General features: G+C 35.2%; 1 protein-coding gene across 1 annotated transcript; it reads right to left on the bottom strand.

The window, feature by feature from the left end:
• Positions 1-85: 85 nt before the first annotated feature.
• On the bottom strand, positions 86-22,645 carry LOC121369777 (DNA (cytosine-5)-methyltransferase 3B-like). The gene is made up of 19 exons (XM_041494836.1): positions 22,497-22,645; positions 21,712-21,861; positions 20,996-21,085; positions 19,929-20,052; positions 19,299-19,403; positions 18,361-18,405; positions 17,723-17,850; positions 14,456-14,563; positions 13,774-13,821; positions 10,889-10,953; positions 9,760-9,814; positions 9,037-9,168; positions 8,700-8,772; positions 6,980-7,128; positions 6,197-6,284; positions 5,356-5,501; positions 4,059-4,144; positions 1,399-1,602; positions 86-454 (listed from the first exon to the last, which is right to left on the bottom strand). The coding sequence occupies exons 1-19, from the start codon at positions 22,515-22,517 to the stop codon at positions 304-306; spliced, it is 1,968 nt and encodes a 655-aa protein (XP_041350770.1). The 5' UTR covers positions 22,518-22,645; the 3' UTR covers positions 86-303.
• Between the last annotated feature and the right edge of the window lie 547 nt (positions 22,646-23,192).

Below are 23,192 nucleotides of genomic sequence, written 5' to 3'. Positions count from 1 at the left end.
TAAAAATCACATTTTGTAACATAATTTGAATAAAAACATATTTTTGCAAAAGTAACAAAAACAGAATAGCTAAAATAACAGTATCTATGATTACAAAAGTATATTAAAAAATAAAAATATCACAATCAATTTTTTTTATTAAAACAGTAACAAAAACTATGACTAGAAAAATTGAAACTTCAAGACCAATCCTCTGTCTGTGTGACATTTTGCACTTTTTATTGCTAAAATTGTTATTATAAAAACATTTCTTCCCTGCTGAAGAAGACTGCATTGATTGGGTTCAGTTCAAAACAAAATAATTTAGGAATTCTCCTTCACAGTAAAATATTCTTTGAGCGGTGACAAGATGTGTTTTATGACTGGCAGGCACCAGGCTTTGCCAATCAGCTTCTGTCTTCGAGTTGTTGGCAAATTTCCTACGTCTGTGTAGTGCGAAGGAAACCCAAATACTCTGAAAATAACAATGACATTTGTTGCTGCACCTGGCCCGAGCTTATAAAACCTTTTAAGTCTAGATTAAGACTCTTAATAATCTAAGACTTTAACGTCATGGCAACACCATACACATTTGTATGTGTGTGAGTCATTCGAAATTTAGTCTGGACTCTAAAAGGTTTTATAAAGACTTTCTTAATGTCTGGAAACTTTAACATCAAGGCAATGCCATTGACATAGCCAGGCTTTTATATTAAAGGCACCTACATTAGGGGCTGGGGTGGGGGCTATCATACTGTCTATGAGTCATGTTATGGTGTGACAGGAAAATATAAATGGTGGTGGGGGAGTAAAAGAGGTATGATGGGGTGATAGAGCTCCCATGTCCTCCAGGCTATGCCAATGGGCAAATTGCATTTGTGTGATGTCATTAAGATTTAAGTCTATACTCTAAAGTTTTATAAGCAAGGGCCTTGAACTGAAGAGCCAACAAAAAGAACTAGAACACTATTTTCTACATCTCATATGTGGTAACTTGACTTTAAACCATAAAATCTATTAGTTAAAAAAATTCATTAACATTAATTATGATTGCACTCAAATTTAAGAGCTAAGAAGAATTTAAAAATGGAAAATCAATATTTACAACTAAATGATTTAAATTATTAAAAGATTATAACATATTGCATAGTTAACACATATTGCATACTGTTTGTCATTTTAGTATTCCAAAATTATCTCCCCTTAATCTACAAAAATCTATATTGAAAGTTCAACGTATATAAACAAAACTAAAGTAATTTCATGAAAAATCACACTTTACCACTAGGCTACGTCCCGCCCGAAACATTATGAAGTAAAAATGATTACTTTTTTTCATCACAATATAGGGCCCACTTCTATTTTATTTTTAGTTGCATGACTTTACAGTTTAATAAGGATATGAAAATGTGAACAAACCTTTCAAGTTCTGGTATCCAAATCCCATCATCCATTCCGTCCATCTGTACTGGGAAGTATTCGTCTTTCTTGCCGAACTTGAGACTGTTTGTACGAGTGGTCACTGTTCGCAGTTTGGGTATAACAGCCTGGCGGTTACAGTTTGCCTGCAGGGAACTGTCCAGAGACACAGATTTATGCAACTTTGTCGAAATCTCTGGAGTGCTATAAAGAAAACATAGAATTATAGAAACTACATATTACTACTTGTTACAGTGTTATTTTGTTACTGCTGTAATTTTGTCGTATTTTTAACAATAAATATGAACACGGTCAGTCACTCTTCTTGAAAACTTAAACAATTTACCAAACATTTTAAAGGGATATACCCTAGTTTCAAGCCGTGAAAATTAACACTAAGTTTAGTTAATCTACAACCCTGTAACACATTTGGATAAAGTTACAATTCAGTGAAACATGAGTCTGTGACTTTGAAATGGTGAAATACCTTCTACAAATATACTCAAACTCGACACCCATAACTGTTACTTCTCAGACACACGTGCGTTTTTAAAAATATGAGAAAGGTATTTTGTGAAGTTAAAAACACCAGGATGAACAAAAACACTTTGAATGTATGGAAATTGATAATCTAAACAATAAAATCTAAGTAAAGTATGATTTCAGTTATCAAAAATGGCTATAATTGTAAAAAATATGCCTTAGTGTTTAAAAACCAGGGTATGTCCCTTTAAGTTACTAATAGAATACATTAGGCACAAAGAATAATGTCAATGATGTTATGGCTGTGTCTGTCACTGTATTGTTGTATTCAAATGCCAGAATATTATACAACAAAAATGCAAACAATTCCTATCGGTAAACAATTATTAAATGCATCACTGGTGTACACTCCAACTCCAGATTTGAAAGAAAAAAAATCAAACTGCCAAGCCCAATGCAAAACAAAATACTTCAACAGAACATGTGACAATGCTGTATTTTCATGTCAGTCGACTTTACTTTCAATTATGGTTCAAGCATATTGTTCTGTGCACACACGTCAGCATCCTGGGCTGTTAGTCAGGACAGTGGGTTGAAAGTTAAAATTTTCAAAACTGACACAGGTAAAAATTCTTAAGTTTGAGCCCTGGCTTAAGCACTATGGCAACATGACAGGTGACTGGTGCTAAACAAATCTAGTGCTTACCTGTACAGACCAGGACCCTGTTCCATGAAGCGATCTTAGCACTAAGATAACCTTAAGTGTATAACGACTATATACACATAAGGTGACCTTAGCGCTAAGATCTCTTCGTGGAATGAGGCCCAGGGATGTTCCCCCAAGTTACTGCTGCTAAACAAATCTAGTGCTTACCTGTACAGACCAGGGATGTTCCCCCATGTTACTGCTGCTAAACAAATATAGTGCTTAACTGTACAGACCAGGGATGTTTCCCCATGTTACTGCTGCTAAACAAATATAGTGCTGACCTGCACAGACCAGGGATGTTCCCCCATGTTACCGCTGCTAAACAAATATAGTGCTGACCTGCACAGACCAGGGATGTTCCCCCAAGTTACTGCTGCTAAACAAATATAGTGCTTACCTGTACAGGCCAGGGATGTTCCCCCAAGTTACTGCTGCTAAACAAATATAGTGCTTACCTGTACAGACCAGGGATGTTCCCCCATGTTACTGCTGCTAAACAAATATAGTGCTGACCTGTACAGACCAGGGATGTTCCCCCCAAGTTACTGCTGCTAAACAAATATAGTGCTTACCTGTACAGACCAGGGATGTTCCAAGTTACTGCTGCTAAACAAATATAGTGCTGACCTGTACAGACCAGGGATGTTCCCCCCAAGTTACTGCTGCTAAACAAATATAGTGCTTACCTGTACAGACCAGGGATGTTCCCCAAAGTTACTGCTGCTAAACAAATATAGTGCTGACCTGTACAGACCAGGGATGTTCCCCCAAGTTACTGCTGGTAAACAAATCTAGTGCTTACCTGTATAGACCAGGGATGTTCCCCCAAGTTACTGCTGCTAAACAAATCTAGTGCTGACCTGTACAGACCAGGGATGTTCCAAGTTATTGCTGCTAAACAAATCTAGTGCTTACCTGTACAGACCAGGGATGTTCCAAGTTACTGCTGCTAAACAAATATAGTGCTTACCTGTACAGACCAGGGATGTTCCAAGTTACTGCTGCTAAACAAATATAGTGCTTACCTGTACAGACCAGGGATGTTCCAAGTTACTGCTGCTAAACAAATCTAGTGCTGACCTGTACAGACCAGGGATGTTCCAAGTTACTGCTGCTAAACAAATATAGTGCTGACCTGTACAGACCAGGGATGTTCCAAGTTACTGCTGCTAAACAAATATAGTGCTTACCTGTACAGACCAGGGATGTTCCAAGTTACTGCTGCTAAACAAATATAGTGCTTACCTGTACAGACCAGGGATGTTCCAAGTTACTGCTGCTAAACAAATCTAGTGCTTACCTGTATAGACCAGGGATGTTCCCCCAAGTTACTGCTGCTAAACAAATCTAGTGCTGACCTGTACAGACCAGGGATGTTCCAAGTTATTGCTGCTAAACAAATCTAGTGCTTACCTGTACAGACCAGGGATGTTCCAAGTTACTGCTGCTAAACAAATATAGTGCTTACCTGTACAGACCAGGGATGTTCCCCCAGAAATACCTGGCTCTGTGCTGTGCTGTGAAGTACTTAGAATCCCACAGGGCTGGCTGACACTGAAACAAAAGAGTTTAAAGCTCTTTTTTTTTGTTTAATGACACCACTAGAGCACATTGATTAATTAATCATCAGCTATTTGATGTGAAACATTTCATCATTCTGACACATGGTCTTCAGAGAAAACCCGCCACATTTTTCCATTAGCAGCAAGGGATCTTTTACATGCGTTTTCTGATACAGGACAACAAATACCATGGTTAAGCATTGGTTGGGACAGGAGAAACCCAATGAGCCTATCAAGGAGGTTCGATCTGATGACCCAAGCTGCTCAGATGCGAGCTCTACAGACTGAGTTAAATTCCCACATCCAACTCTAAAACAAGTAGCTCAACCTTGTTGAAGGGACATTCCTGAGTTTGCTGCAATTTTTAAGATGTTATCGACTAACAGAGACTTTTTAATCGATTGTAATTATACATCAAATATATTTTTCTGCATAAAATATTAGTGGCTTTATATTAAACTTGTTTCTGATCGTTCTAATATTTGTACTAGGTTAAATTTCATTTTATTTCGTAAAATAAATTTTGAAGACAAAATCCAGTTTCAGCTTCTTACACATATTAAGACAACCAGAAACACATTGAATATACACACTAATATTCTAACCAATAAATATATTTAATATGTAAGCTTAATCGTAGAAATATTTTATTAGTCGGAAACATCTGACAATGGAGAAAACTCAGGAATGTCCCTTTAAGTATGAACATGGATTGGGACATTAGCTTTGAAACAGATATTTGTAGAATAAGAACATATAAAGACAATAAAAAATAATAACCACTGCAACATTATGAAAAAACCCACACAATCGGAATGGTATGTGAATGCTGCTTTAAAAAATTATGTGACAGAATAATTTGCCCCTCTTTCAAAAATTAAGTAATTAAAGAAATAAATCATCATGTTATTAAAATCAACTCCATCAACAGTATGAAAAAAAAGATTTTCTGTAATTTACAAAATGTTTAATATTTGTCCCTTCGTCAGAAAGTTAAAATGTCATGAAAAAAAACAAATCTGCAAGTATACTCAAACATGACGGTTGAAGCAACACATTTAAATGAAATAATTACAAAAAAAAGAGAAGGTTATCAGCAATATAATATGTAAATATTTAAGTAAATAAATACTTAGTTAATACATATTTTTAAAGGCTGTAGTACACGTCTAATATAAAATCTAAAGATTGATTAAAACTGACATCCAGAAATCTTGAGATGTGCGCCATATACTCTGTTTTCATTGATGACACATTCTCATACAGCCAGAAGAGATGTCGGTCTCTGTAGTTAGTCTGCAGGTATTTCAACACTCGGAAGAAGTCGAAAAACAAAACACCCGAACCACCTGGAAATCACATAGGATAAATAATATGCTGATGAAAAGAAACCAGCATTCTGAGAGTACTACTAAAGCAATACAGGACTTCCCTACCAGACACCACAAATGTTTTCTCAAGTTCAAGGGACATAGCTTTGTCAAACAAGTAAATAGATTACATTTCTAACAAAGTTTTGGCCCTTGAATAAATTCCCCACAAATGTTTTCCTAAGTTCAAGAGACATAACTTTGTTAAAAAAGTAAATAAATTCCATTTTTAACAAAGTTATGGCCCTTGAATAAATTCCCACGAAAGTCAAACTTAACTGGCCATAATGCTTGTCACAAATGGATAAATTCCCATGAAACTCAAATGTAATCTGTAACTCTCTACATGATAAGGCTATCTACAAAATTTCTACTTTTATTAATTGTAACCAAAACCCTCATCCGCAGTATCAGGAAGTTAACTGTGTTACCGGAAGTCAATCCCACAGTACCGACATTAAATCAAACAATTATGACAACTCTGTACTTCATACAGATATAACTATTCTAGGAGTGAATTAAATTTAGTCTCGGATAACTTGTGTTCCCTTATTTCATGTCATCGGTATACAAATATTACTGTGTACTGGCTTTGTAATATGGAAGGTAATATGATCCAGAATAAGTGGGACCCTCCCCCACCCCCACCACACACAAATACATGTAAAACTCACCAAATCCTTTCCTGTCAGGATTAGCCAATGAGAAGTCGTTGCATGGTGATCCTCCAATGAGCAGGTCGACAGGACCAATCTGAGGTAACTGTAAGAACAAATAATGTTATCTTATATTAGCATTTTAAAAATCTGCTTACACGCAAACACAGAAAACAATCATGAATTTCTATACTTTGGTCTTTGTTAGATTACTTGTCAGAGAAAAATATAGTCAATCTTATTAGAAATGGGATAAGGTGTGTGTGTGTGCCAAGATGGAAAATTTCTCACTAGAATGTCATACCAGTATCTAGGTGAAAAAGTTTGTTTTGTTTAACGACTAAATTGTTTTAGTAACCATCAGCTATCGGATGTTAAACACTTGGTCAATTTGACATGCTATATATTTTTCCACTAGCAGCAAGAGATCTTTTATATGGACTTTCCACAGACAAACCTTTAATAAACTAGTTGCAGCACTGGTTTGGGATGGGTTTAACCAAACAAAAAATCATGAAAGGACTCTAGCTGCTTAGCTACATTTTCCCATAACATCAGTAGCAAGGAGTCCTTTATGTGGACTTTCCCACCAGTTTGGATACTGGTCACTAAAGCACAGTAGTATATTTACTATCGGCTATTGGATGTCAAATATTTGATAATTCTAACATGTAGTCTTTACAGAAATCCACTAAAATGTTTCCATTAGAAGCAAGAGTTCTTTTATAAGCACTTTCCCTCCCAGTTTCGACAGACTCGACTGTATTTAAAACTGAGTCCGATGATGAGAAACCAACAAACCTGGCTCTTGTAATTGAGTAGCTGGACATCTCCAATCTGAACAATGGAATCACCATGGTTAGCTCGGGTTACCATCAGAGCATCCTTGTCAACTTCTGACGAATAGTAGACATCCACCGCAATTCCCAGCTGATCAAGAGCAAGCTTACCTAAAATCAAAAACCAATACCACGGGCATGGGTAAGTGCCAAAAAGTGGGGGTGGATGGGCACACACATATATATATACAAACAGTATGCAATTTTGGTTTAACAAATTTAAGTGTCATAAGGACTCCCTGTTTGCAAGGGGTGGGATGTAGCCCAGTGATAAAGCGTTCGATTGATGCACGGTCAGTTTGGGATCGATCCCCGTCAGTGGGCCCATTGGGCCATTTCTCGCTCCAGCCAGTGCACCACGACTGGTATATCAAAGGCCGTGGTATGTGTTATCCTGTCTGTGGGATGATGCATATAAAAGATCCCTTGCTGCTAATCAAAAAGAGTAGCCCATAAAGTGACGACAGTAGGTTTCCTCTCTCATGTCCAACACCATATAACCGTAATTAAAATGTGTAGAGTGTGTCGTTAAATAAAACATTTCCATCAATTCCTGTTTGCAAATCTTGAGAGCCCGCCACCAACCCAGTGAGCCCTGTCGAGCGTCTTCAGTAGAACAGAAGATACCCGGTATGCTAAATATTTTGCATGAAACCATGGAAAAGACTCTGGTGTCCCATGATTTTAAGATATATGTTGACTGTCATTATGAAGAATCAATGTAATTTGTACAAATAACTTTTACGAGCCATGCGGGCTCATATGCTAGCCAATCTAGAGCGTCCTATATGATTTTTGTGTGCCTTTGGCTTCCGGACTCTCCTCAAAATCGCACACTGTATAAATACATGTATAAATATATAAAAACCATCACTGTTGCTCAAAAGTGGCTACATATTTATATAACTATTAACACCAATACATATAAGAGCAAAACATTACCCTCTCTCCACTAATTCTAAGTTAATGTGCTAATTGATCTATTCAGAACACTGAAATAACAATAATCGTAAACAAATTGTTTGCTGTAACATGCCTAACTTTCATTCTTCCTTTATTAAATATAATATTTAAAACCAACCGACTGACTACTCTTAGCAAACATCATTTTATAAAAGATTTACTAAATAAATACTCCAAATTAAAAACTTGCCAACCCCACTGTATCCATGTCAAGAAAATTTACAGATTACAAGTCTTATTACAAGTAAAATGTACTTATCAGCCCATAGTTATTTGTTACTATGCTGTTGGGAACTAAAAAAGAAAAAAGAAAAAGTAAAGTTTGTTTTATTTAACAACGCCACTAGAGCACATTGATTTTTTATCTTATCATCGGCTATTGGACGTCAAACATATGGTCATTCTGAAACTGGTTTTTTTTTAGAGGAAACCCGCTGTCGCCACATAGGCTACTCTTTTATGACAGGCAGCAAGGGATCTTTTATTTGCGCTTTCCACAGGCAGGATAGCACAAACCATGGCCTTTGTTGAACCAGTTATGGATCACTGGTCGGTGCAAGTGGTTTAAAATCTACCCATCGAGTCCTAATCCAGTACCTACCAGCCTGTAGACGAATGGCCTAAACACAACGCCACTGAGGCCGGTCTGTTGGGAACTAGTGTATTACAATTATATTAAATAAAAATTAATGTATCGAAACACTGAACTCATTACATACATGTTCCAATTCCATCAAACAAACTCAGCACTCTGATTGGTCTCTTTTCTTTGAAATAATTCAAATTTGGTTTCTAAAAGAAAACGAAGCATAATTTATTTCAATTACAAAAGTGTACAATGAAACAGTGACAAAACAGGTTTAGAAACATGCTTAAATCTGCATTTATTTACCATCAATAATGATTATATAAGTTAATGTAGATTTTATTGTGATGAACTCTGCATATATTTACCATAAATTTATAATGAATATATAACAAGTTAACAGATTTTATTGTGATCCATTTAATCCTGTTCTGTAAGTCAAATGACAATAAACTACTGTAAGAGTTCACCTCAATTCTGTAGCCTGTATCAAAGAAGGACACCATTTCTTCTTCCCAGTTGGTCTTGGGCCGCAACATCCCGTGAGTAGATGGCTCGAATGGCGAGCACAAGAAACACATCCACGATTTGCGTGCTTGGATCTGAATTATTAGTGACACAATTAAAGTTCAAATTATAGCTCAATGGTTAAAGTTTGTTTTGTTTAACGGCACCACTAGAGCAATTGATTTATTCTTCATTGTCTATTGGATGTCAAATATTTGGTAATTTTTACATATAGTCTTAGAGGAAAACTGCTACATTTTTTCATTAGTAGCAAGAGGTCTTTTATATGCACCATCCCACAGACAGGATAACACATACCATGACCTTTGATATACCAGTTGTAGTGCACTGGTTGGAACGATAAATAGCCCAATGGGTTCACCGATTGAATCGATCCCAGACCGACCGCGTATCATGCGAGCGTTTTACCACTGGGCTATGTCCTGCCCCTTATCTCAATGGAAGCTTTCTAAATATTGTTAAAGTAATATATTTTACTTAGCCTTCAAAAAGGTGAAGATAATTTTACCAAATTGCTAACACTATTGCTTGTTCCAGCTTAAAATCTGGAGTACTTATGTCGGTAGAAATTTACAACATCAGTTTCAGAGTATATATAAAATATATTAAATTAAACAATTTCTCTTCCAAGGCTTAATGCAACATATAGGAATATTAAAACTTACATTTGCTGAAATTTCTGGTCCACAAAAATCACCAACACAGTCGAAACAGTATACTCTGAAATTTGTAAAAATAAATTGTTAAATAATTGTGCAAAAAAATGGAGAATTATGTGAATAAATAAATTATAATTTGGGCTAATTAGTTATTATGCATATTTTAACTTAATGGTTGAAATCCATGAATGAAATGTTTTTTGTGACATGACTGAGAGAACCTTAAATTGTTTTGCCTCTGCTTGGCTACAAATATTTTAAAATTACAAACTAAGGGGGGACAACCAGAACTGAACATGTCTAAAATCATAGTTTTCAGGAGAAAGATTTTTAAGCTTTGAAAACTACAGAAAAATCAGAAAACAAAGCAATTTAATTTAATTTATTCACATTACCGGTACATAACTTTTCCCCAAGAATATATTAATTAAAAAAGCAAAAAGAAAATTGTGCTATAGTGAACTCTACTCATTATGGCCAAAAATGAACACAATCAATTCTGGGGCTCAATTCACAGGCCCCCAATAGGCAAGGTAAGAGCTACAATTCGGCAAACTAAGTTAAACAACTCCTCAGTTTTACTTTCAATGAACTGTTCCAAATCATGCAATAAATTACCTCATGAAAACACCGCAATTTTTAATATTTCGGACTTAATCCTACAGGACATTCAAAATTCAATAGCACAAGTGCCCCCCCCCCCCCCCCCCCCCCCCCCCCCCCGACCCTAGTCGGGCTGCTGGTGCTCTCTTGCACTTGCCAGTGTGGTCAGTCCCTCCTTCCACCCACCCCAAACCCTTTCCTGTCCTGGACAAAGGAGCCGATATAAGTAAACACCTGCGCCATGACAGGCGTGTGCTAAAACAGCTTGCTCTGAATGTGCACATCAAGCCCTATGACCTGGCCTGAACGTAAATCACAAAGCTCTTTTAATCTCTCTTAAGCAACATCACATTATCCTTGCAAGTCTTTTTGCAGTGTGGTTACTAGGTCACAAAGTTATAAAAAATTTAGTTAATTAGGTCACTGGTTGTTAACACGAAATAGGAGAGTGGTGAAACTGCAAAAGGCTTTTCACTCATATCACTGATTTTAATAAATATTCTAAATATGCCACAGCATGATGACCACTGACCTGCTACATGCGAGAGAGTCGCAGATGAACAGTTTACCACCGTGACCACAGATAGTACAGTAAGCCTGAAACAAAGAGCTTTAAATACAGTTTCCAATACTTGTTTGCAAAATGGTGTACAATATAGTACACATAAACTACATCTCTAAATAAGTCAAATGACTTCTTTGTGGTTGATTTTTAAAGGAATTTTATTGGCAAAGTATTATATTTACTTTTTTAAATTTGTATTTGCTCATAAACATTTGGTAACCATGAACAGCTCCTAAACATTTTATAAAGTTAAGTATTAAAATGATGTTAACTGTTAGTAGCTCCTAAACACTTCATAAAGTTAAGTATTAAAATGTTAACTGTTAGTATAGCTCCTAAACATTTCATAAAGTTAAAGTGCTGTGCCAGACCATACACTAAAATTTCAAATTCCATAATTAAATGCTTTCTTAATTCATTGCAATAATATTTTACACCGATAGGTAAAATCAATAATTACGAAAATGCCCCATAAAAGTATTAAAACATCACTCCCGTAGAACACTGCCGGAAACGACCGAGTAAAATTCTCGGTAAAAACATTTGCCTGTAAATAGCCGTGACGTCACGAAGGGAACGCGCTTCACTGAAACCTACCACGAGATGACTTCCAGCGCAAGCGAAAGTGGGACCGACAGCGACTGCCAAGCTCATTGATCATGCGATTCTTCTTTCGATGATGAATAGTGTAGTAATGACGACTGGACTAATATTTGTGCAACACAACAAATAATGCCTTATCAGTTTGAACCTGGAACATCTTACGACGAACCACCGGCCTGACAGATGATGATGAAAAAGGTCGTGGAGACAGCTTACCACTAATTTACAACTTTTATTCTTGTTTTGTTCTTTAGCTTTTCGTGCGAATTATTTTGCTACACTGTATATTCTAATACTTGTGATGTAGTAGAAAAGACAATAAATAACTCTTGAATTCTACGAGTCAAGTGGACCCGATATCGGTAATTTCAAGAAATAACCAAAAATGACTTTTAGTCCGTCCCATCCCTCTATGAAGATGGTTTTTTTGTGAATAATTTCAGTTTAGTTTGACGTAAAAAAAAAGAGTAAAAGTGTTTTGGAAATAACAAAACAATACTATTTTTTGTGTGCAGTTGTGAAAACAGTCTGCTCAGAAATAAATAACTTATTTTAATTTAAAAAAATAAACAAAAACGACTTTTAGTCCGTCCCATCCATCTATGAAGATGTTTTTTTGTGTGAATAATTTCAGTTTAGTTTGACGTAAAAAAAAAAAAGTAAGTGTTTTGGAAATAACAAAACAATACTATTTTTTTGTGTGCAGTTGTGAAAACAGTCTGCTCAGAAATAAATAACTTATAGCACATTCCCTAGTATGAAAAAAGGTTTTCTCTGTGGGAAGGTATAGTAAAATTAATTTAATGTATTTTCTTCTTTTTTTTTTACAAAAAAACCCCTACATTTTTGTAGGATGGGACGGACTAGGCTATAGATACTTACTTGTCTGTACTTTATTGTTTTAATGTTCACGAACTGTAAAGAAAAATCTCACAAATGAACGAGATGCAAACGACAACAAATCGGATCTCGATGATTGCACGAACTGTGCATGAGAAAACAAACTGACCGGAGTTGAAAGCATAACGCAATTTGGGACATTGACGATACGCACCCCAAGGTCGTTTCGGTGTGGATGACGTCGGCTTGTTGTCATTTGTTTTGTGTCGCAGAAAAATTGTTGGTACGGTATCTTTTTTTAAAAGCCATAACACATGGTATTCCCATATCTCGCTTAAGCCGACAAGCCAGTTAGGATGAATCGCAACAACGGTCTCCGGCATTTTCTTCCTGTCCAGTATTTCCACGTTGTTTTAATCAAATTCACACACAGCTTTCTCACAGCAACATTATTAGGAAATGTGTGAAGACTAAATTTATCGGTTTTTGTATTGCTACAGCCGCCACCAACACACCGTTTAACCATAATAAACACAAAAGAAGCAATGAACAATGGCGCGGACTATCGAAAGGAGTTCCCTTCATGACGTCACGGATCAAATCTTACGGAAATTCCCGAAACGAATTCAGCTGGTTCTGTTTTTCAGGGGACTATTTTTATGTGGAAAATATACCGGTATATAATTTTTTTTATTTTTTTTTATAATTTTCTAATCATATTAAATAATATCTTGATTGATATAGCTCAATACATCATACATCTGGAACAGCACTTTAAGTATTAAAATGTGAACTGTTAGTAGCTCCTAAACATTTCATAAAGTTAAGTATTAAAATGTTAACTGTTAGTAGATCCTAAACATTTCATTTTGTTAACTGCCGTGTGTTAATGACATGTTTTTTTTGTTTCAAAAGACTAACATTTTGTGTTTAACGACACCACTAGAACACAATTATTTATTACTCATTGGCTATTGGATGTCAAACCTTTGAAAATTCTGACATAGTCTCAGAGAAAACCTGCTACATTTGTCCACTACCAACGCAGGAATCTTTAATATACACTTTCCCAGACAGGACAGCAAATATCATGACTGTTGATTTACCAGTCATGGAGCATTAGAATGGAATCCAAAGGATTAAATCTATCACCAGTTAGATCAAAGGCTTTTGTGATGTGACAGAAGACCTTGAGGTGAGTGATTAATATAGCTCCCGACTTAGATCATGGGAAGCCAGTCAAGACATTACCATACTGGAACTACATAAATTTACATGCTACGGGGAGCTGAAAATTACTCTCCTTGAACTAGTCTCAGGGGAGGGGGTGATGGGGGAGAGAGAGAGTGATAGATCCCCTCAAACAGCGAGGTTTGGATATGTATTTTAACAGAGAAATCGTAACTTACATGCAGCCCGTCTTCTGCAAAAGCATAACAGGTTTCCATAAGTGATTCCTGATAATGAAAAAAAACAAACTTTTACAGACATCATGCAGTTACAAATAGGTTTTGGAGTATGCTAACTCTGTAAAGCCAATTTTAACAAAGAAATTATGTCACATTATAGTTAAAGTTTGTTTTGTTTAATGACACCACTAGAGCACATTGATTTATTAATCATTGCCTATTGGATGTAAAAAAAAATTGGTAATCCTGACATATAGTCGAGGAAACCCGCTACATTTTTCCATTAGTATCTTTTATATGCACCATCCCAGACAGGATAACACATACCATGGCCTTTGATATACCAGTCGTGGTGCACTGGCTGGAATGAGAATTAACCCAGAGAGCGGACCGACAGGGATCGATCCTAAACCGACCGTGCATCAGGCAAATGCTTTACCACTAGGCTACGTCCCGCCCCCATGTCACATCAGGGCTTTTACTGGAAAGAATTTTGAGTTAGCCAGTTTTCATATGCAGATTATTTCCTTGAAAATTATTCAAAAGTGGCAAATTTAAAGCAAATTTTATTAGCCAAATACTTAATGTTATAGCCACTTTGTATGAATATTGGCAATTGGCTAATTTGGTAATGGGACAGGGTGAGCCCTGCACCCGTTTAGATCCACCACTGGGCAGCTACCTTGCACTGCTGACAGAGTCCTCCTTCGAACAGAGGGTGCTGACAAACAACTGGTTCATTAAGCTCCAGACAACTGATACATACATCTGAAATAAAAAAAAAAACAGACTTAATATGTGATCATGCTGTACACATCTCACTGTATTAGCATGTTCTTCTTACTAACACATCAGGTCAGGTCAGGTAAAATTTAGTCATGCTCATATGCCACTAATCACTAACACATGGTCACCCATGAATCTGCTAACATTTGAACTCTATAACCATGTTATGTAGATGTACTTTTTTTAATGATGTTTTTTGCATGCATATTTCAGAATACAGTGAAACTTGTCTAAACCGGATCACGCTGGGGACCTAATATTTATCTGATTTAAATAGGATCCAGTGTTTAGAGGATTGCGTTTTAGAATTTAGAAAATTCAGGACCATGAAATTTGGCTGGTTACGACAGGATTCGGGTTTGTTCAGACAGGTTTCACTGTATAATACAACTGTAAAAATGGCTATTCTTGGCAATAAACTATGTGAAGGGAGGAACAAAAACTTGTTTAGCAAGTGTAAGAGTCAGTCAGACGACCCTTTGAAATACAGGGAACATTTTGTTCAGTATCACATCGCAATTCGCTACACAAGTTTCAGAGATCTCTACACAATTTTAAAACATTAAACAGTAGTTACTAGAAATATTATTAATCAAAATGTTGAAAACAAAATGTTTCCTGCAATAATGCTTATTGTAACCCAATTGATTTATTAAACATGCCAAGGCTTAGGGTTTTATTTCTCACAATTTCTGTCTCCTTTTTTAGCATTTGCTAAGCCAATACACATAACAAAATATTTTAAAACCATACTGATTTAAAAAAAATCTTATTCTATATTATAAATTTAAGCAAGTGTACTGTGGAAGGTCTGTATGAAACATACATGAGCATCACCTACATTTGTGCATTTATGACTGGAAATATGAGGGAATATCACGTACATTGGATTTGGTGACAATTATGGCATGGCTTCAAAAAAACCCACCCCATACATCTTAAGATCAGTTGTATGAACCTGTTCTCTGTACTAAATAACATAATTTAAATATTAATTAATTAATAATTAATTTGTGAACACCATCTAATATTAAACTTTCAATTACATTTTTAGAATTTAATAAATATTAAAACATATTTATTAGTTTGTGATGAATGGCCCACAGAATCATAGTACCAAGTTTCAGAATTATTTCATCCACATCCTAGGAGAAGATAAATTTTAAAATGTTCAATGTTACATTTCTGTTTAAAATTTAAGAAAAATTCAAACATTCACAATTTGCAATCTATTTGTTTGTGAAGACTGCCCCTGAGAATACTTACACTAACTTTCACAACTATCCAATCAAAACTGTACAAGAAGATAAGACTTTTTCAATGCTAAATTTCTTTTTAAAATTATCAAGTATTAAAAAAAATTCTAAATTTCCAAAATATCTTTCTACTAGTTTGTGAAGACTGCTCCAGGGATTCACAATACCAGGTTTCAGAACTGTTACATCACAATTCTAGGAAAAGATAAGACTTTCAAATTCTAAATTAAAATTTTAAAACATTTAATACAAATTCAGAAATTTGAAATGTTCAAAATCTCTCTATATTAGTTTATGGAGAGTGACCTAGAGGATCGTTGTACAAAGTTTCAGAACAATTATGTCAAAACTGTAGAAGACAGATTTCAAAGGAAACATTGATGGACAGCAGACAAATTGGTATTAAAAAAGCTCCACTGACAAACATCATAGCGGATCTAATAAAAACTGGGACAAATATCCACAGGAATATGATCTCCTGAACTGTCTTAGTCTCAATTAAAGAACTATCATTGTACAACTGTATTACCAAGTTGAAACCTAGTCTTTAATTGCCTTTAATGACATACAGTATAACCTTGATTTAATGCCAACTAATGTACCAATGCAATTTTGGCGTTATATCAAGTTGGCATTATAGTAAGAGTGCCTTGGGTTTACTACCAAACATATATTGTTTGAAGATGCTAAATGTCAACAGAATGACATGTTTTAAATAAAACTAACAGCCAGTAACAAAAATAAAATAAAATAAAAATAACAACCAGGTAAGAAATTATCAAATATTTTATGTATTTATAAACATTGTTACGTCAAAATGTTGATTCCCTTCTACAAAATGAAAATTTTGTTTTAATGGCATCCCAGGCACTGCATGGCCACTGACAGAATGGGCTCTGGTTCAGTGTCGACTCTTTCACTTCTTGACACTTTCAACAATCTGCTCATCACTGAGACCGGCAAATGTCTCAACCTCTATAGGGTGTATACTACCAAATCAAATCCCATAGACGACAATAGTAACATATGCGGCTAAAACTCCTACCTGCAACGTATCAACCGACATAAACGCCACGGATATAAATACTACCACCCCTTACACTTAAAGTGAATCAGAAAAAAAATTGGGGTCAAGCTGCTCGTTTCTGAGATAACGGGTAGCGTTCATGACTACCCTAGTTTCGCACAAAATTCGAGTACTTTTTTTTACAGGTACCCCATACATGTTTCAAGCACAAGGCTACTTGACACATTGGTACTAGATGAAATAAAATTGCACATTTATTTTACCCAGATGAAACTATTATTTTTTACAACCAACACACTCACATTTATAACCAATCACAGGACTTGTGGTGTTCACTTCTCTATCAAAAGTTGGGTGCACCTCGAACTTTGACCCAGCCGGACATTATTTGGTATAGTACTACCTTTACCAACATTAACAAACTCATCAAAGTCCATCCGCAGTTCATTGTTGATAAAAACTAAACAAACCTGTGTGTTACATTACCAACCATCTTCATAAATCAAGGCTAATATTCGTTCCTCGTATTCAGCCTTGATACATGTAGTCAAGATTACTGATATCCACTACTAGCGCCCTCTATTGGAAGAAAATTTGTAACACCGATTATGTCCCTTACACGATGACATCGCTGACCAATCACAGCATCGGTAACATGTGACAATCTTGAAAGCAATATCAAAAATTAACCGCCGGATGCTGACACTGCCATCTTTGTTTACAATAACAAGGGAATCTATAAGGACCGTTGCGATTTGTTGCAATCAGATCTCATCGCATCCAGTGAAATTTAAGCATTTTGTGGCACGATTTCTTGACGACATGTATCAAGGCTGAATACGAGGAACGAATATTAGCCTTGATTTATGAAGATGATTACCAACGAAATCCCGTAATGCTGTCGTTTCATTGGCTGGTGCTTCAAGCACTCTGCGTGAGGCTCTAGAGGAATAACCTCTGTATGAATCCAACAGTTTTTGATGGTCGTGGCACTGACAATGTCCCAGGCTTGTTTTACCAAATGAATGCCATCACTTAGTGGTAACTAGAGATCATTACCAGACCTGGAGTAATTAATCCATGAACGAACTAATGAATCGAATGCACCTATTTGTCATGTGATCATTAAACTGTCGTTTGCTCCTGTTCCGCGAGCGCTATTTGGACATGAACACTGCGGCTACCCAAAGCAGTTGTTGCTACCTGCCACTTAATAAGACAAAGCACATTTACTGGATAAAACTAGTGGTCATCGGGGTTATATTTTTACCAATCAACTGGTTAAATCACACTCTCTGATTAAATGCTGACCACACTGTTGGTGGTATAGAGGGGATTATAATGACTAAATGGAGTTTGGTTCAAAAAAGACTTTGGTGGATGGCGGATGGCGAACATGGAAGTAAATCGAGGGAATTAAACAGAGATACAAACGGTACTTGAAAAGAAGTTGGTAGTAGGCGGGGTTGGCATTAAATCAGGGGTGGGGGGGGGCAATAAATCGAGGGTACACTGTACCTGTAATTGCCCTCTGTTCAGACCCGATGGCTTCAATAGCAGAATCTGGAAAAAAGAAATTCAAATCCAGAAACATTTACTTAAAAGATTCAGATTAAAATATTAAATTTACAAAGGTCAAACTGATGTTATTACTTCAAGAAGTTAATACCTAGTTTCCAATCTAAAATTGTATTTTTATCAGATGGAATAAAAGGAGAGAAAGAGAAGAGCGGGCAAGAAATCAGGTGGAACATCTGTCGAGTCATTACTTGTTGTAGCAGTTTAATATAGTCCGGTTTAGGATACAGTTCTTCATTAAAATATAATATATTATAATACTGAAATGCCTTTTCAAATGTTTCTTTAATGATTACAAATAAGTTAACGTATATATTATGTCTGAAGTCACTTGTCATTTGTGTCATTAATATTAAACAACTGTCCAAGTGGTATGCTGCACTTATATAACAGGTAAATAAGGCGGTGCTCTGGCATTAGGGTGGATAACTCACAATATTCATGATCAACCTATGCTAATCAGAGCTAGCTCTGGCACTCACCAAATTCGCCAACTGCGAATTTTAAAAACAATTGCCGGATTGTATTTTCATTTGCCGAAACAATTTCATGTAATAACTGATATTTCGTTGGAAAATGACTGGGTTTCTTCAGTTGTTGAAGTTTAATTGATAATTTGGCGAAATATTCTACTCACCCTGAGCTTAACTGTTTTTGCATGGAAGTCATGCAGCTGATGTATTTCCTAAAATTAGTATTCATGTAGCTCTTTCGACCATGTCCTGTTGTGTACAGAATATCTACTAACAGAAATTGTATTTGCAATGCATGCAAAAATAAATCGTGGTGTGCAACCTTAAGGTGTGACAGTGACTGTAATAGGAGTGGGAGGAAGTGTGGATGAAGAAAGGAAGAGGTAGAAAGCATTGACTATATACCAGTGTCATGTGTCTCAACAGAATATGGCTTCCTTGCAGCCCTATTTCTTATCTCCTCACCGATCTGCTTCAACCTTGTGAGGATATATTCTGGGATTGGGTTGTCTGTAAATGGAGAAAAACAAGAGAAAATTAATTTTTGAAAATAAATATCAACAAAAAACAAAAAGCAATACTATAAAAAAAAGTAAAGTTTGTTTTATTTAACAACGCCGCTAGAGCACATTGATTTTTTATCTTATCAATACTATAAAGAAAGTCGGTAAAATATTGCCAAACATAAAATGTATTTAAAAATCACAATCAATTCCCTAAAGTAACAAAATAAAAACAACAGTCAAACATTAAGATACCAATCTTTTCAGCTTTCTGCCAGGCTATCATTAACATATCTAATAATACATGTATTTAACAATTACATTTTTTAATGCTCTTGCAAAAATAACATGGTAATGTATCTCAAAAAATTATTATTTTTTTTTTTTTAAATTATGGATTTACTAGGAAGTAGATTTTTTTTTTTTTTGATTTTTTACTCAATTTATGTGGATAAGATATTTATTTAAACTTCCCGGAAAAATGCAATAGACTTGGGAAATTTAGAAGAATTTTAAAATTCAATTCTCCCACCTGGAACAGGTTCAAATGACCAGATCCTCGATTTGTTTGAAAACTTGAATCCTCCGGCTGCAAACTTCAACAGAGCTTCTTCAGAATCCAGATCTGAGGGGGAATCGTTTCTCCGCCAATATTCCTGATAATATTTTTAAATAATAGAGGTTAAGGATTTTTAAAAATAATAAAGTCCTGATAAGGATTTTTTAATAATAAAGGTTAAGGATTTTTTTAAATAGTCGGACAAAGGCTTCCTTCAAGGTTCATCAAGTGCATTAGCTGTATAACAAGGATAGGGTAAAATTTTACAATATATATATTAATGACATAACACAAACAATCCCTATCAGTCGGCCCATTGGGTTATTTCCCGTTCCAGCCAGTGCACCACAGCTTGTATAACAAAGGCCATGGTATGTGCTATCCTGTCCGTGGTGTAGTGCATATAAAAAATCCCTTGCTACATATTGAAAAATGACCAAATGTTTGACATTCAATAGCTGATGATTAATAAATCAATGTGCTCTAGTGGTGTCATTAAACAAAACAAACTTAATTTTTCAGTAAATGTGGGAGAACAAATCTTATTTAGTTTAGAAAATGTAAATTAACAAAAACACCAAAGAAACACATTTCAAAATGGAAATCTTTTGGCCCATGGTTATATAATATATATGTATGTATGTACATACATACATACATACATACATACATATAATAATAATAATAATAATTTTCTTGTTTTACACAGGCTAGAGCTTATACAAGTATATAATATATTATAAAAGTCTTCTCCTGATAACGTCATTGAGAAAATTTCTATTCATTTGTTTTAGAGGGAATTTATTTTTATCATTAGAAGAGAATAAAAAACAATAAAGTGATGAACAAATGGAAGCTTGGTCTATCAGTACAAACAGTCTTACTCTACCATGTATGAGCTAGTAAAACTGAAGAAAACTTGAGGCTCAGGGAAAAGGAGGAAGTTACAGTCGTGTGACCGGAACAGGAAAGACTCAGTAAAAGACTTTTAGCCTATCCCACTGGCTGTTGTGATGTTCACACCAGACTACTACCCTTACCCAAAGAGCTTCCACAGCAGGCTTTTTCACCTTCTTGTTAAATTTTGAACTATATCCATCAACAAATGGCATAATCTGCTCGTGAGCAATCTGAAAACAGAAATTAATTCCAGTTTTCTCCACTAAACATCATGTCTCTGATTTTTTCACCATGCCACTAAATTAAAAAACTTTAAAATTTTTTTTTAAATTCCAACTTTTTTTTATATTTGCTAACTTTTATTACCAATTAAAATAAAATATTATATTTGTATAGGAATGATTATATATATCAATGTTTCTTCATATATGGGAGTGTAGAGTGAAAAAACAGATACAATTTTTAAATACCCATCAAGAACAAAATAAAATAAAAGTAATTTGTAATCACTCCAAAATATATTTGAATGTAATGCCTACAATGCATAAAATATGATCTACCTGAAAGCACCTTCAATGAAAACATCTGCATACAATCCACCATACCATGCACATTAATCAAATATTTCATTTGAAAATGTTTATACGTATATGTATATGCACATGTATATCGAAAATGTGCAATTTTTTTATATACATGTATCTTAGATGCTGTCAAAAATAATCTGGATTTAATAGCAAAAGCTGCTAGTGAAACTGGTTATCAAAAATCATACTGTGAATTTTATATGAGTCTTGTCTTGAGTAAATCACTGCACAGAGTGCATAAAATGTAAAACTTGTTAAAATAAATTAACCTGCGATACTTTGTGGTCTCCAAACCAAAAGATCCAAGACATGTTTGTGTTGTCTCCCTGTAGATAGACCTGTGAACCCTTGATCACCATGCCTGGCCACCATCTTTCCCCGGCAAGACGAGCCCACACTAGCTTCCCATAATTAGGTTCCTGAAACAAATAAACACACCGTAGGTGTAGTGTTTAATTTTTAAATGATATTACGGTTCATAAAATTTCACTTTTGTAGATTCTGTGCACAAAATAACATAAATTGCTTATTGGTATTTTTGAGGAATGTGTCAAACAAATCCAATATTGCTATTAGTGTTCACAACAGACTATTACTGAATATTAATTCAAAACATTAAAATACTGTTGGTAAAATATTTTTACCAAAAAGGAAAAGGACTTTTAAAAAATTTAATGACGCACTCAACACATTTTAATTACAGTTATATAGTGTCGGACATATGGTTAAGGACCATACAGATAATGAGAGAAGAAACCCGCTGCCAACATGCAATGGGCTACTCTTTCCAATTAGCTCATGGAATCTTTTATATGCAGAAACTCACAGACAGGATAACACACACCATGCCCTTTGTTACACCAGTTGTTAAGCACTTGTTGGAATGAGAAAGAGCCCAGTGGGCCCAACAACGCAGATCAATGTTAAGACCAACTGTGCATCAGGTAAGCATTTTACCACGTGGCTACATCCCACACCTTATTTTCACCAATTAATATGTTTACACTCTTAAAATAATTAGTATTAAACCGACAAGTTAAGAACAATTATTTACATTTTCCATGACTGAATTCATCTGCCGATCATTTTCCAGAACTATTATATTGGTTTTCCTTTTCTTTGGTGTGCATTCTGGCTTGGAGTCAAATGATAGACGGTTTTTGGATTTCTTTTCTCCCGAGTCTAACGTCAGTTCAGCATCTTCTCCAACAGGTGTATTACATACACCAGCAGAACTGTAAACAAGTGATATTCCAAACATATTGCCATTGACATAAATACTCAAATTAATGATGGACAAAAACCTCAACATATAAAATGACAGATGGTTACAAAACAAATCCAGATATCATAGTATTGGTAGTCAAGTGCTGCGATTAGCCCTACGGTCACACAATAGTCTGAAATGGCAATCCTCATTCAGAATGTATGCAAAGTAACAACAGAAACCATATTGTAAGGTTTGGACAGAGAATAACTCGGAAACATTGTGTACAGAGTCAGAGACATTAAAAATCCAGAATTCCAGAAGGTCATCTCTGAATACAGATGTCTAGGTTATCAAGACTTTCAAAGTCTTTTGGTTCATGAAAGATTATTGTTCAAAATATTTTTGTCACCTGGTACAACATCATGTAAGTGATCTTGTATATATTCTCTGATTACGATAATATATCAAAGATGTTAATCATGAATTTCAAACAATTTAACCAATACTCACATTGTGATTCTTTCTTACAGGGCTTCTAGA

Source organism: Gigantopelta aegis, chromosome 4, assembly GCF_016097555.1.
Source record: "Gigantopelta aegis isolate Gae_Host chromosome 4, Gae_host_genome, whole genome shotgun sequence".
NCBI classification, from domain to species: domain Eukaryota; kingdom Metazoa; phylum Mollusca; class Gastropoda; order Neomphalida; family Peltospiridae; genus Gigantopelta; species Gigantopelta aegis.
The sequence above is the reverse complement of the archived record's forward strand: the minus strand, read 5'-3'. Positions and strand labels throughout refer to the sequence as shown.